The sequence below is a fragment of the Callithrix jacchus genome, chromosome 17, assembly GCF_049354715.1.
Source record: "Callithrix jacchus isolate 240 chromosome 17, calJac240_pri, whole genome shotgun sequence".
Lineage (NCBI taxonomy): Eukaryota > Metazoa > Chordata > Mammalia > Primates > Cebidae > Callithrix > Callithrix jacchus.
The window spans coordinates 80,514,026-80,529,142 of record NC_133518.1 but is presented as its reverse complement, the minus strand read 5'-3'; the positions used below and the strand labels follow the sequence as shown (position 1 = coordinate 80,529,142).

Below are 15,117 nucleotides of genomic sequence, written 5' to 3'. Positions count from 1 at the left end.
GTAAGTTACAGTTACGCCCTGTAAGTTACCGTAAGTAAGTAACACAGGTCCAAAATGAACACAATCAAGCAATAAACCATAACAAGCCGAAAGTAGACACAATGCCTCCCAAGTCCTCATATCCATAAAGTAATGTCTGTTAATTATTTAGAATAACATAGTCCCTCTCTTGGTTCCTGCTTTCCCTCAGCTTGACTCCCCCAACCGGGGATCTGTGTCCGGGCTCAAGCTCACCGTATGGCGAGGCCCGTTTCCTACGGGCCTCACACAGGAGCAATCCCCACAGGTCTCCCTTATAAAATGTTAGATAATTATAATAAACTGAGGTTAAGTTTAGTGATTAAGGGGGGCCGTAAGGATTCTGGGAGTCCACACAGTCCCCTGAGGGGAATCCTAGAAGCTAACTGGGTGTTAGTGGGAAGGTAAAGGGCTGGGATGGGGAGGCCTGGGAGGAAGGCCTCCCAGGGAGGAGAGTGGCCGAAGCCAGCCTGTGAGGTGCTGCCCGGGCTTAATCCTCAGCGGGAGCCACAAACCCAAAACGTGCTGTGGCTGATGGGAAATAAAAGTGAATCCAGCAGGTGCAAGAGAAAGAACAACATTTATGTGCATTGATAATGGGCAGCTGATGCTCTGGCTGCAGCATCTGGAAGTGGCAGGGACACTTGTTTAAGGGAAAGAACATATTGTGCCCCAGAGGAAATCTCTGCATAGCAGCTGCCGTCCATGTGGGATTCTGGGCCCAGCGTTGCCAGATCTGTAAACTCTAAAAAGAAGCTGGTGGAAACCACACATGACATTCAAAGGCCCCCAACCATCGGAGTGGACTTCCTTCTCAGCCAGAGCACTCCCAAGTTAACCTGAAGGGCTGGTTCAGGCCTTGACGGGACGCAGGGCTTGGACGCGCTTCATTGTGCCCTCCTGCCTTCTGGAGTTCACACAGTAAAACTCTGGTCTCTCTTCTCCTAACCCAGATGTTCCTTTCTAGTTACAGTAACTCTTTCAACCAACTGCCAATCAGAAGAATTAAATCTACTGTGGCCTGGAAGCTCCTCCCTCCTGACCTTGGAATTGCTCTGCCTTTCTGACCAAACCAGTAGATATCTTCAATGTATTTGATTGATGCCTTAGGTCTGCCTGAAATGTGTAAAACCAAGCTGTGCCCCTACCACCTTGTGCACGTGGTCTCAGGATCTCTTGAGGGCTGAGTCACAGGCCATGATCATTCATATTTGGCTTAGAATGAATCTCAGGCTGGGCGCAGTGGCTCAGCACTTTGGGAGGCTGAGGTGGGTGGATCACTTTGAGGTCAGGAGTTCGAGACCAGATGTAACCAAACTAGATATTTAAACAGTCTATAACCTACTCTTGTACCAGTCACAGCGTTTCAGCCAATCACAGGCAGCCAGCTGCTCAGCTGGCAAACATGGTTAAACCCTGTCTCTACAAAAAAAAAAAAAAAAAAAAAAAAATTAGCCAGGCATAGTGGCACATGCTTGTAAGTCCTAGCTACTCAGAAGGCTGAGGCAGGAGAATTGATTGAGCCCAGGAGGCAGAGGTTGCAGTGAGCCAAGATTGTGCCACTGCACTCCAGCCTGGGTGACAGAGCGAGACTCTGTCTAAAAAGACTACATCTCTTCAAATATGTTACAGAGTCTGACTCTTTTGTCAACACTGGAAATCTGGTATTGAAGTTACACTTCTTTGAATGTCGGCAACAAATTCAGATCGTAACATAGTGTTCTGTGAGAGCCAAACAACATGCCCATGGGATGTGTTAGACTAGCCTAAAGCTGCCTTCTTACGTATTCTAAGCTCAGCCTAAAGGTTTCTCTGTACGTAGTGAACTGTCACCTAACTAGATATTTAAACAGACTGTAACCTACTCTTGTACCAGTCACAGAGTTTCGGCCATCACAGGCAGCCAGCTGCTCAGATTGTGTCCGGGAAGGGCAGACAGCCAGCTGCAATCAGCCCACTTGTGCTTTCTGTCCACCACTTACTTTGCTCTGTCCGTACATTTTACCTGGCCAGGTGGCAGCCCTGGCGTCACTCTGAATCTGTGAATCGTTCTTTGCTCAATTAAATTCCGTTAAATTTGGTTTGTTTAAAGTTTGTCTGTTTTTATTTTGGAGACAGGGTCTCACTGTTACCCAGGCTGGAGTGCAGTAGCTGGATCACAGCTCACTGTAGCCTCAACCTCCTGGGCTCAAGCTATGCTCCCACCTTGGCCTTCCAAAGTCCTGGGATTATAGGTGGGGGCCATCATGCCTGGCCTAACATTTACCTTTTAACAGAGGATTTGGCCTTCAGGTCAGCCATTATACTCACGTGTATTATTTATCACAATGAAAGAATACAGGTCAAAATCAGCAAAGAGGCACACAGGGCAGAGTCCGGGAGACACAGGTGCAAGCCTCCAGTCCTTTCCCAGCGGAGTCCTGTTGACAGCGCTTACTTCTCCTGGAAACCATTCCGGGCAACTTACGTGGAGTATTGCCAGCCAGGGAAGCTCCCCTGAGTCTTGGTGTCCAGGGTTTTTATTAGGAGACGGTCATGCAGGTACAGTTGACCTCAGTCACTCAATCTCCAGTCCCCTCCAGCCTACCCCACATCCAGCAATGAATCACATCATTAATTAGCATAGACGGGAATGGCCCAAGGCTCCCAGGTGAAGAAAAACACTCTCAGCCAGGTGAGGTGGCTCAAGCCTGTAATCTCAGCACTGTGGGAGGCCGAGGCAGGTGGATCACGAGGTCAAGAGATCGAGACCATCCTGGTCAACATGACGAAACCCCGTCTCTACTAAAAATACAAAAAAATTAGCTGGGCATGGTGGCACGTGCCTGTAATCCCAGCTACTCAGGAGGCTGAGGCGGGAGAATTGCCTGAACCCAGGAGGCGGAGGTTGTGGTGAGCCGAGATCGCGCCATTGCACTCCAGCCTGGGTAACAAGAGCGAAACTCTGTCTCAAAAAAAAAACAAAAAAAACTACTCTCATCAGCAAGTGTGCTCGCAGTGCTCAGAGAGTCTCTCAGGAGCGGGTCAAAGGCCAAAGCTGTTTTTTGGAATGTCCAGGTGTGGACAGTACAGGTTTTCCTTCCTGTTAATTCTTTCCCGTTCCTCTTACTGTGCGGGGCTGCCTGGTGAAGAATTTCAACAAAACACCAGCTCCTGCTTGTGCTTGACCTTTGCCAGACCCTGGGCTCAGCCCACAGCACATTAAAACCACCTGGGTCTCCACTCCAGACTGATTTAAATCAGATTCTCTCAGGGTGGGGCCTGGTTCTCAGCATTTTTAGATTGCGTCCTGGGAATTTGGCACTGAAGCGAGTTCAAGAGTAACTGAGTACAGGCTCTGGGACCAGCGCTGTGGAGATGGAGATACGCATATCGAGAAGGGACAGGTTCAGCAGTGGAGGCTGTCAGGGCAGGGAGAGTATTCCTCCCAGAGGGTCAGACAAGGACCATGGTATTCATGCTGGTGTGGGAGGACCAGCAAGATGGAAGCCTTGGAGGAGAAGGAGGTGTAGGAACAGAGGAGCAAGTCCACACAAGCGGCTTGAACCAGCGTCAGGAAAGGGCAAACAGGCCGGAAGACACCGAGGCCGGATCCAGAGCGCTTGTGCTGTTGGACTTGGCTCTGTGGCTGAGGGGCATCTGCCGGAGCTTTTTGCGCCAGAGCCTGTCAGGCTCAGAGCTGTGCTTTAGAGGAAGCAACTGGTAGTCATTCTCCACCAAGTGTTCATCCCAGGCCTGCAGCATCCCAGGCCCTGCTATAGGCGCGAGGATACAGCAGGGAACAGCACACAGTGTCTGCCACCGTGAAGCTGGTGCGGAGGGAGAGAGGGGGACAAGTAAACAGATCAGAATACGACGTGCCAGGTGACCTAAGTGCCATGGAGGAGGAAGATGACACGGGGCAAAGGCATGGGGAGTGGGGGCGGGCGCTTTCCACGGGGCAAAGGCATGGGGAGTGGGGGCGGGCGCTTTCCACAGGGCAAAGGCGTGGGGAGTGGGGGCGGGCGCTTTCCACGGGGCAAAGGCGGGGGGAGTGGGGGCGGGATGCTTTTTACAGTAGGATGTGGGGAGACCTCTGTGATAAGGTGACATTTGAGAGGAAGTCGGTAAGGTGAATGTCTGGGGAGAGGACACTCCTGGCAGAGGTAACAGCAAGTGCAGATGCCCCTTCGTGGCTATGAGTCTGATGTCAGTGGGAATGGGGACATGGGGGCAGATTTTAGGACGTTTATGGAGAATACACAAGATTTATGGTTAATTGCATGGTAGGTAGATGGTGTGGCTTGAGGTTGGTTTAAGGCAGCGGCGTCACCACTGGCTACACTTTAAAATCATGAGGGGAACGTTTAATAATTCCAGTGTCTGTGCCCTGTTATTTCGTTTATGTGAAGTTCAAACAGACAAAACATCAAGAATGTATAAGAAACTGACTACCCAGTTATAAGACAGACAATACACTTTAAAAATGGGCAAAAAAATGCAAGTAGTCCTGTCACAAAACAAGATGGACACATGGTCAGCTGAGGCAGGTGGATCACAAGGTCAGGAGATCGAGGCCATCCTGGCTAACACAGTGAAACCCCATCTCTACCAAAAAAAAAAAAAGATTAGCCAGGTGTGGTGGCATGCGCCTGTAGTCCCAGCTACTCGGGAGGCTGAGGCAGGAGAATTGCTTGAACTCAGGAGGTGGAGGTTGCAGTGAGCCGAGGTCGTGCCACTGCACTCCAGCCTGGGTGACAGAGCAAGGCTCCGTCTCAAAAATAAAAATAAAAAAAAACAGAAAGGTAACTAGTCAGCAGAGATGCAAGTTAAAACCATATTGAGATAGCATTTTATTTTTATTTTATCTGAACTGATTTATGTATTTATCTATCTATTTATTTATTTTTTTTGAGACAGTCTTGCTCTGCTGCCCAGCTGAGTACAATGGTGCAGTCTTGGCTCACTACAACCTCTGCCTTACAGGTTCAAGCCATTCTCCTGCCTCACCCTCTTGAGTAGCTGGTATTATAGGCATGAGCCCCCACCCCCAGCCGAGATACCATTTTACATAACCAATGGGAAGACTAAAACTTAGGCTGACCAGAGTAAATACAGACAAGGGTGGGACACCTGGGACCCCAGACATTGCTGGGGAAGGTGACACGCTGCAGCCACTCTGGCCAACAGTTTAGCAGTTTCTTTTGAAGTAAAACATAAATTTACCATATAAGCCAGAATTTTTGCTTCTAGGTATATACCCAAGAGAAATAAAAACATATATTCATAGCCAGGCACAGTGGCTCATGCCTGTAATCCCAGCACTTTGGGAGGCTGAGACAGGCGGATTGCATGAGGTCAGGAGTTTGAGACCAGCATGGCCAACATGGTGAAACTCCAACTCTACTAAAAATACAAAAAAATTAGACAGGTGCGGTGGCAGGCACCTGTAGTCCCAGCTACTGGGGAGGCTGAGGCAGGGGAATTGCTTGAACCAGGGAGGTGGAGGTTGCAGTGAGCCGAGATCATGCCAGTGCACTCTCGCCTGGGTGACAGAGTGAGACGCCTGGCTGATTTTGTATTTTTGGTAGAGACGAGGTTTCTCCATGTTGGTCTCGAACTCCTGACCCCAGGTGATCTGCCCACCTCGGCCCCCCAAAGTGCTGGGATTATAGGCGTGAGCCACTGTGCCCGGCAACAGCTTTTTTCGTAATAGCCAAAACTGGAAACAGTTCCAATGTCCAACAGCAGGTGAATGTATAATCAAATTGTTGTTTATCTAAACAATGTATATTAGTAATAAAAAGGAATGAGCTTATAATGAATCTCAAAAAGATCATACTGAGTAAAAAAGCCAGACACAAAAGCCTAACTACTGTATGATTCTAGTCATAGGAAATTCCAGAAAAGGCAAAACTGTAGTGAACGAAAGCAGACCTGAGTTTGCCTGGGGTTGGGACTGGCAGGGAAATGGACTGCAAACGGGCACACAGGAGGATTCTGGCGTGATGAAAATGTTCTTTTATGACGGCGGAGGTGGTTGACACAGGTGAACATATTTGTCAAAACTCATTTGTACACATGAAATTGGTGTTTTTTGCTTTTCTGTTTTTTTGTTACTGCATTCCACTGTTACTCACACTGGAATGCAGTGGCACAATCGTGGCTCGCTGCAGCCTCCGCCTTCTGGGCTCAAGTGATCTTGCCACCTCAGCCCGCTGCGTAGCTGGGACTACAGATTTGCACCACCACTGCCAGTTTTTTGTAGAGATCGGTTTCACCACGTTCCCCAGGCTGGCCTCAAACTCCTGGGCTCAAGCAGTCCGTTCGCCTTGGCCTCCCAGAGTGCTGTGATTATAGGCATGAGCCACTGCACCTGGCCTGGTGTATCTTACTGTACATAAATTATTGTTTGATAGATTGACTAAAAAGAAACCAGACAAAACTCATCTTCAATGGTAGCGGTCAGAATAGTAGTTACCCTGGGGGAGGATTCACTGGAGGAGGCGCAGAGTAGCCTGCTCAGGGACTAGAAATGCCCTATACCTTGATCTACGTGTACCACAGAGGTGTATGTCTGTGGAAAGAATGATTGAGCCACATGGTCAGAATTTGTGTACTTTACTATATGTGAATTATACCTGAATTTTTTTTTTTTTTTTTTTTTTGAGACAGAGTTTCCCTCTTGTTACCCAGGTTGGAGTGCAATGGCACGATCTCGGCTCACTGCAACCTCTGTCTCCTGGGTTCAGGCAATTCTCCTGCGTCAGCCTCCCAAGTGGCTGGGATTACAGGCATGCGCCACCATGCCCAGCTAATTTTTTTGTATTTTTAGTAGAGACGGGGTTTCACCATGTTGACCAGGATGGTCTCGATCTCTTGACCTCGTGATCCACCCGCCTCGGCCTCCCAAAGTGCTGGGATTACAGGCGTGAGCCACCATGCTGTGTGAGCACTGCTCAGTACCAAGCTTGGATTTTCTAATCTTTTCAGGCAGATTCGTGGGAAGAAAAACACCAGCCGAGGTATATAGAGAAAAAGAGTTTATTTACAAAGAAAGAGAAAGAGTTTATTTACAAGGATACCTAGAGACGCTCACAAACTTCAACACCGGCAGTAAAGCAGCACGGGTTTTCGCAAGTCCAAACCAAATCACCATCGAAGCTCAGTTCGGCTTCTGCTAAACAATCTTTTATACTTTTTAAAACAAAGAAGGGTCAAGTCAGGACACTGTCCATGTCTTCATCATGTAACTAACATCCTTGAGGTGTTTACCAAAAATTGGATCAGGGAACTGGCCAGGTTCCCAGGTCCGGCTCTTCAGAGCCTTATTTTTGCATTGGGAAAATTCTGAGCTCGGAATACTCCCAATGATAAGGAATTGAAGACAACATAAAGTCTGTCCATGACTTGTAAACTTAATTAACTCCTTCTGTTCCATTACAATTCAGCCCTAGGCATGGGCAGACTTATTATACACATAATAGTTGTAAGTAAATGCATCATATAAATTCTTAATGCGTTGATATAAGTACAAAGAACAGCAACAACTACATATACTAATAACTATTAAAATGAATACTATCATGAATAGTGGGACGAATCTATATGTCACTGATGAGTGTGTGAATAACCAATCCCACCAGTGATGATTACTATCTGTTGCTATAGCGTGGGAATAGTCCTGCAGTTTATGACTTACTATGGTGGTTTGTAGTCTATATTCACTTAATTGTCGATCTCTTTTCTGTAATGTCTGATTTAAAGCTTTATTTTCATATAATATAGTAGTTAGATTTAAATAGGTTTCCAACTTTGGTTGGGGCAGGCTTATTGGGTTGAAAGTGACATTTTCATAGTCAATAATTGGGGTTAAATAAATAGTAGAATTATGCCAGGGAAAAATAGAGATATTATAAATACATCCAACAAATGGAAAATCAACTTGCATATATGACAATACTTCAGATTGATTGGATACAATACATAATGTATGAGGCTGGACTTCAAAAAGGACAGTGTAATCACTTACTGGTAATAAGGTAAAAATACAGTGATTAACAGAAAAATGCAATAGACATGGCTCCATCTGTTGTTGTAGATCAGTGCATACTAATCCTTTTGTAGTTACAGCACAATCATTGATTTTATATGTTATATTTCTATTGTCAATGTGGGTACCACAAAATTCTGGTTGCAAATAATAATAAGGGTATGGAATTGGCAGCACATGATAGGGACATAGCATAGTAGTTAAATCTTGTTGACAACAGGAAATATTCACTTTAGAAGTGACATTAATAGTAATACTATCATTACTATAAATTATGCCTCGAGCAGGTTTCTGTCCCATCCAATAGGTAAGTGTAGTGTTGGTATCTCCACTAATAGTAAGATTGGTATGGTGACAAACTTGATTAGCAGAACAGTTGTAAGAGTCTTGGCTTCTTACTTTTGTGGAGTTGACCCATCCCTACTGTAGAATCATGTGTCCATTGCTGGAAGTAGTTTGGTGAGACACGATTTGTCCGGGGGAAATGGGCCAAGCAATCCAGATGTGAGTGCTAACGATAATACCTGTGAGTACACAAATCTATACACGATGAAACAAATGATCAGTAGGTACTAATATAGGAGTATCAGCGGGGGGAATTAGGACATATACACAGTTATTTCTTCCTTGTGCTACTATCTCTCCAGCTTGTAATGGTTTATGGGGAGATGTTTGTACCCAAACATGACCTGATATTTGTTTCTTTTCATCAGTACTGCCAAATCCTAAATGAGCTGATTTTGGAGGGAACCTTTGTGATTCCCATACTGTGTTTTGTAAAACTGGAATTATTAATAGTTGTGCTATTCGGTGGCCTTTAGGTAAGATGATATCTTCTTCACCAAGGTTATAACAAAGCACTTTGATTTCACCGTAATTATCTGAATGAATTATTCCCCCTAAGATTGTCATTCCTTTTTGTGCTAGACTAGATCGAGCAGCTATTTGTCCATAATATCCTGAAGGTAACTGTAAACCTATTCCAGTGGGTATTACATGTTGAGTCTTGCTATTTAATTTGGTTACAGAGTAGTTAAATAAATCATAACCTGCAGCAGTACTAGTAGCATTCCCAGGTTGTATTGCATCTGGGTGGAATCTCCACCAGGAGATAGTTACAGGCTCATGTGTTACTTGGGATCTGATCTCAACTGTATTAGAGGAATATATCATCCGTTGCAACGGGGTTTGGCCACTAGTTAGGGGTCTATTATTAAGTTGTTGTAAGGCTGGTAATAAAAAGGTTTTCCATCCTGAATACATTGGATTTGTTAATTTCCGTAGTTTTTCCTTTAATAACTCATTCATCTTTTCAATGAGGCCTGCTGCTTGTGGGTGGTATATGATAAATCCATTCTATATTATATTGAGCACAGTAATCAGTAATTAACTTACCTTTAAAATGAGATCCGTTGTCACTTTGTATTTGTAATGGCACTCCATAATATAAAATAATAAAATCTAAGGTTTTCAGAGTATTTTGTTGGGTGGCCCGTTTATAGGGACATCCAATAAGCACACCAGAATAAGTATCTACAACAGTGCATATGTAAGTGCACCCTTTAGAAATGGGGAGCGGCCCTATGTAATCTATTTGCCAAATTTGTGCTGCTTGTTTTCCTCGAGCTAATTCTCCTTTGACGCTACGGGGGACATTTTGCAACCATTCTTGGTTACAAACTGGACACTGTGTTGTGATGGTTTTACATACATCTAATGGCAGGTATATGCCTCTCTGTTGCGCCCACCTGTACATAGCTTTGGCTCCTGCATGTCCAGTGTGTTCGTGCACCCATTTTGCGCACTTGGGATGATCTTCAGGGTAAGTATTAGAGCTAATTTGAGTTAATTGGTCAGTCTTCTTATTGTAAATACGTTCAATAGAGTCAGTAGGCACGTGAGCGTCTACGTGGAAAACAGAAACATTAGTACTTTGCAATACAATCCATATATTTTGCCATAAGTCCTTTCCCCATAAATCACGGTCACGAATCTTCCAATTATCATGCTGCCATTGTGCAATCCAGGTTAATAATCCCATCTACACAGACCAGGAATCTGTGAACACATGACATTCTCCCCCATATTCCTTTTCCAGGCACAGCCAGACTGCGTGTAATTCGGCGAGTTGGCTGCTGCCGTTTGCTCCACTAGCTTCTAGTGTACAATCCAGAGCGGGATTATACGCTATAGCTTTCCAGTGCCGCTTTCCCCCATGTACTTAGCAGAGCCATCTGTAAACCATGCGTGCTTCTGTTGTTCTTTACTTAAAGAGTCATATCCTTTATTAGCCCAAACTTTACTGTCAATATGTTTAACGAGTTGATCATGATTACCTTCATCAGTTGGGCAGGAAAAAACTTTTTCATGTAGCTGCAAAACTCCAGTGGGGCCTGGTTTAGCACGATTTTGTATATACCATTTCCATTTAATGACATGGGATTCTTGGGCATGTCCAATCTTATGTGATACCGGGTCAGAAAGTACCCACTGCATTATTGGAATTTGAGGGCATAAGATTACTTCTTTATCGGTGGTTAAATGTTCTGTTTCAGACAAGGCCCAGTAAGCAGTTAATAATTGTTGTTCTAACTGGGTATATGGGTTTTTACATTGGGGCAATTTTCGAGACCAAAATCCTAATGGAACTCGTTTACCATTCTGCTTTTGCCAAAGACTCCAATTAGCATGTTCACTTTCCACACTAGTCATTAATTCAGCAGGTCCTGACTGTAGGGGCCATAAATCTAAGGCTTGCTGGATTGCCTCTTTAGTTCTCTCGAAAGCGTCCTGTTGGTCTTGAGTCCATTCAAATTGGTATTTTTTCCTAGTTACTTTAAAAAGTGGTTGTAATAGCATTCTCAAATGGGGTATATGATGTCTCCAGTATCCAAATAAGCCAATATATTTTTGTGCCTCCTTTTTGGTAGAGGGAGGGGGAAAATCTAATATTCTCTGTTTTGCTTTTGGGGTAATGGCTCGTAAGCCATGATCCCAATATATTCCTAAAAATTTTACATGTTGACTGGGTCCCAATCAGCTTTAGCAGTTGCAATGACAGCATGCACCTTCTTTGCATTCACTTTCCACTTTCGTTTTCTATATTTATACTGTGCACACCGTACAGCAGCCTTTTCAGCTACTCCCTGATATATTCTTGCCTGGTCACCGAGGATAAAATTCTGACATTGTAACATAGACAATTTGCCTTGTAAATCAGCCAATTCTTTTTCTAACTGCAATTTTTCCTGTATAAGGGCTTGGCGAGCTAAGTATTGTTTCCTATAAGCAGACAACAAAATCCAGCCTCGTCTACTAATGGCAGCTAACTCCTTTCCTTTATCTACTGACACCAGGTCCAAAACTTCACATACCTGTGCGGGATCAGCCGTCCTAAGGCGGCCGTCCCAATTTTCACTTAGGCCAGTGCCAGAGGCCCAATTACGAGCAACAGAAACAAACACAGGATCTTCCCAACCAGGAATTTCACTAACAACAATTTTAACATTTTTTTTAAAGAAAGGCATGATGCACTCCTTCTCCCCGAATCCTGCCAACTACGCCAATTTTTGTGTGAGCACTGCTCAGTACCAAGCTTGGATTTTCTAATCTTTTCAGGCAGATTCGTGGGAAGAAAAACACCAGCCGAGGTATATAGAGAAAAAGAGTTTATTTACAAAGAAAGAGAAAGAGTTTATTTACAAGGATACTTAGAGATGCTCACAAACTTCAACACCGGCAGTAAAGCAGCACGGGTTTTCGCAAGTCCAAACCAAATCACCATCGAAGCTCAGTTCGGCTTCTGCTAAACAATCTTTTATACTTTTTAAAACAAAGAAGGGTCAAGTCAGGACACTGTCCATGTCTTCATCATGTAACTAACATCCTCGAGGTGTTTACCAAAAATTGGATCAGGGAACTGGCCAGGTTCCCAGGTCCGGCTCTTCAGAGCCTTTTTTTTGCATTGGGAAAATTCTGAGCTCGGAATACTCCCAATGATAAGGAAATGAAGACAACATAAAGTCTGTCCATGACTTGTAAACTTAATTAACTCCTTCTGTTCCATTACACATGCCCGGCCTATACCTGAATTTAAAAAGAAGAAGAAGAAATGGCCAAGCCCTATTCCTGGAAATTGAGGTTTAGTTGGTCTGGAAAGGGGCCCAGGCATTGTTATTTGGGAGTTCCTGGGGGACTTCAGTGTTCAGCTGGAGTTGGGAGCCATTGATTTAGGGCCAGCACGAGTCGAGTGTTGAGTGTGAGTGACACAGACTGTCCTGATGCCATGGGCCGTCCCGTGGCGTGTTCGGGAATGGGGACGCCGCTCAGTTCCCCCTCGGCTTTCTAGTGATGTGAGGGGAGGGTGGCTTCCAAGCTTCCGCGTGGACATACACGCAGCGCGGAGCAGTGAACTCCAGGGCTGGGGCTGCAGACAGGGCGCACTGTGTGCTGAGTCTCGGTGTGGCGTTTGCTGCGGCTCAGGCTTCTTTTCTGGCGCCTAGGGCAGGATGGCAGCAGATGAAAGCTCGCAGGACACTTTGCGACTCCAGTTCCAGGCGATGCAGCAGATGCAGCACAAACGGCTACAGAAGCAGATGGAGAAAAAGAGGGAGAAGGAGCTGAGCCCCAAAAGCAGAGCTGACGGCCAGGAGGAGCCCTTGGAGGTCCCAGGTGGTCTCAGCCTTCTCCATGCTGGGGAGCCACACTTGAAAAACAGCTTTGAGAAGAGGTAAATGCAAGTTTGAAATCTCTCAGGGGTGTGTGTGTCCGCGCGCGCGCGTGCGTGTTTGCATGTGTGCGCGCGCATGCGTGTTTGTGTGTGCGCACACGTGCGTGTTTCTGTGTGTGCGCACGTGCGTGTTTGCGTGTGTGTTTGTGTCTGTGTGCGTGTGTGCGCGTGCGTGTTTGTGTATGCGTGTTTGCGTGCGTGTTTGTGTGCGTGCGTGCGTGTTTGCATGTGTGTGCGCGCACACGTGCGTGTTTGCGTGTGCGCACGTGTGTTTGCGTGTGTGTTTGTGTCTGTGTGTTTGCGTGTGTGCGCGTGCGTGTTTGTGTATGCGTGTTTGCGTGCGTGCGTGCGTGTTTGCATGTGTGTGCGCGCACACGTGCGTGTTTCTGTGTGTGCGCACGTGCGTGTTTGCGTGTGTGTTTGTGTCTGTGTGTTTGCGTGTGTGCGCGTGCGTGTTTGTGTGTGCGTGTTTGCGTGTGTGCGCGAGCACGCGCGTGCGTGTTTGTGTGTGTGCGCGCGTGCGTTTGTGTGTGCGCATGCGTGTTTGTGTGTGCGTGTTTGCGTGTGTGTGTACCACAGGATAGAAAAACTTGTAAAATGCAGCTGAAGTGACAGAAGGAAGCTTCAAGCCTTAATCATACCTACATTTGCCAAGTTCTAATACAGCTTCTGTAGTCAATCCATTCTAAATGCTTTCTTTATATACGTATTATGATTTCTTCTTAACCCATAAATAATTTAGGAGTATCGAGTATTTTTCTAGCTTCAAACATATGATGAGTTTTGGGTTGGTTGGTTCCCTCCCTCCCTCCTTCTTTCCTTCCCTCCCTCCCTCCTTCCCTCCCTCCCTCCCTCCTTCCTTCCTTCCTTCCCTCCCTCCCTCCCTCCCTCCTTCCTTCCCTCCCTCCTTCCTTCCCTGCCTCCCTCCCTCCTTCTTTCCTTCCCTCCCTCCCTCCCTCCTTCCTTCCTTCCCTGCCTCTCTCCCTCCTTCCTTCCCTCCCTCCCTCCCTCCTTCCTTCCCTCCCTCCCTCCTCCCTTCCCTCCTTCCCTCCCTCCCTCCTTCCTTTCCTCCCTCCCTCCCTCCCTCCTTCCTTCCCTCCCTCCCTCCCTCCCTCTGTCCTTCCTTCCCTCCCTCCCTCCCTTCCTCTGTCCCTCCCTCCCTCCCTCCCTCCCTCCCTCCCTCCCTCCCTCCTTTCTTCCTTCCTGCCTTCCTTTCCTTTTTGATGGAGTCTTGCTCTGTCACCAGGCTGGAGTGCAGTGGTGCCATCTCAGCTCATTGCAACCTCCGCCTCCAGAGTTCAAGCTGTTCTCCTGCCTTAGCTTCCCAAGTTGAGTGCCACCACGCCCAGCTAATTTTTGTATTTGTAGTAGAGACAGGGTTTCACCATGTTGGCCAGGTTGGTCTCCATCTCTTGACCTCATGATCTGCCTGCCTCAGCCTCCCAAAGTGCTGGGATCACAGGCTGAGCCTCTGCACCCGGCCCTTGTTTTGTTTCTATTTGTTACTATTGATTCTAATACAGTCACTTGCCATTAGGGAAAAGAGTCTGTATAATGTTATTATTTGGAATTTGCTAAGATTGCCTTTATAGCTTATAATACTTTCTCTTTTTTTGAAGAGACAGGGTCTTGCACTGTCACGTAGGCTGGAATGTAAGATCGCTCACTGCAACCTCAAGCTCTTGGGCTAAAGCAGTCCTCCCAACTCAGCTTCTGGAGTCACTGGGATCACAGGTGTACACCACCACGCCTGGCTAACTTTTCCTTTCATTTTTAGAGACAAGGTCTCTCTTTGTTGCCTAGGCTCGTCACAGACTTCTGCCTTGGCTTCCCAAAGTGCTGGGATTAGAGGTGTGAGCCACCACACCCAGCCCTGTGGTATGTTTTATGCATGCTCCATGGATGCTTAAAAGAAGTATGAATTCTAAGTGGGGGCTTTTATAACTCCCTATTGAAGCCAGCTAATGAACACAGCATTCAAACCTTTCTTCATTCACGTGTGTGTGTCTGCATCTGCATGTCTGTGTGTTTACCTGGGCACCGGAGACCTGACCCCTGCCCACCGGGGCCTTTGCCTTGAAGGAGCAGTAATTCTGCTTTTGCTTTGTAGGGTGCTTGAAGATGAGATCGAACACCTTCGAAACGAGCTCAGGGAAACCGTGGACGAGAACGGGCGACTGTATAAACTGCTGAAGGAAAGGGACTTTGAAATCAAACACCTCAGGAAGAAAGCAGAAGAGGACAGACTTGCCTTCACAGGTAGCTCCACAGTGTTGTGACAGGCCTTGCCCTGCAGTCCAGGGACTTCAGACAGGGCAGACAGCACGTTCGGTGCCAC

General features: G+C 46.4%; 1 protein-coding gene across 11 annotated transcripts in view; it reads left to right on the top strand.

Moving 5' to 3' along the window:
* CCDC13 (coiled-coil domain containing 13) overlaps window positions 1-15,117 on the top strand; it is a 76,221-nt gene that overhangs the window by 6,060 nt on the left and 55,044 nt on the right. For 2 of the 11 annotated variants that reach the window (XM_078354783.1, XM_035278662.3), the window contains exons 2-3: window positions 12,553-12,779; window positions 14,890-15,038. In XM_078354783.1, the coding sequence (XP_078210909.1) occupies window positions 12,559-12,779; window positions 14,890-15,038 (370 nt within the window). In that variant the 5' untranslated portion in view covers window positions 12,553-12,558. Of the gene's footprint in view, window positions 1-9,681; window positions 9,873-12,552; window positions 12,780-14,582; window positions 14,658-14,889; window positions 15,039-15,117 lie in introns of those variants that run through there. The other 9 variants (XM_078354784.1, XR_013528785.1, XR_013528786.1 and 6 more) reach the window with 9 other exon arrangements.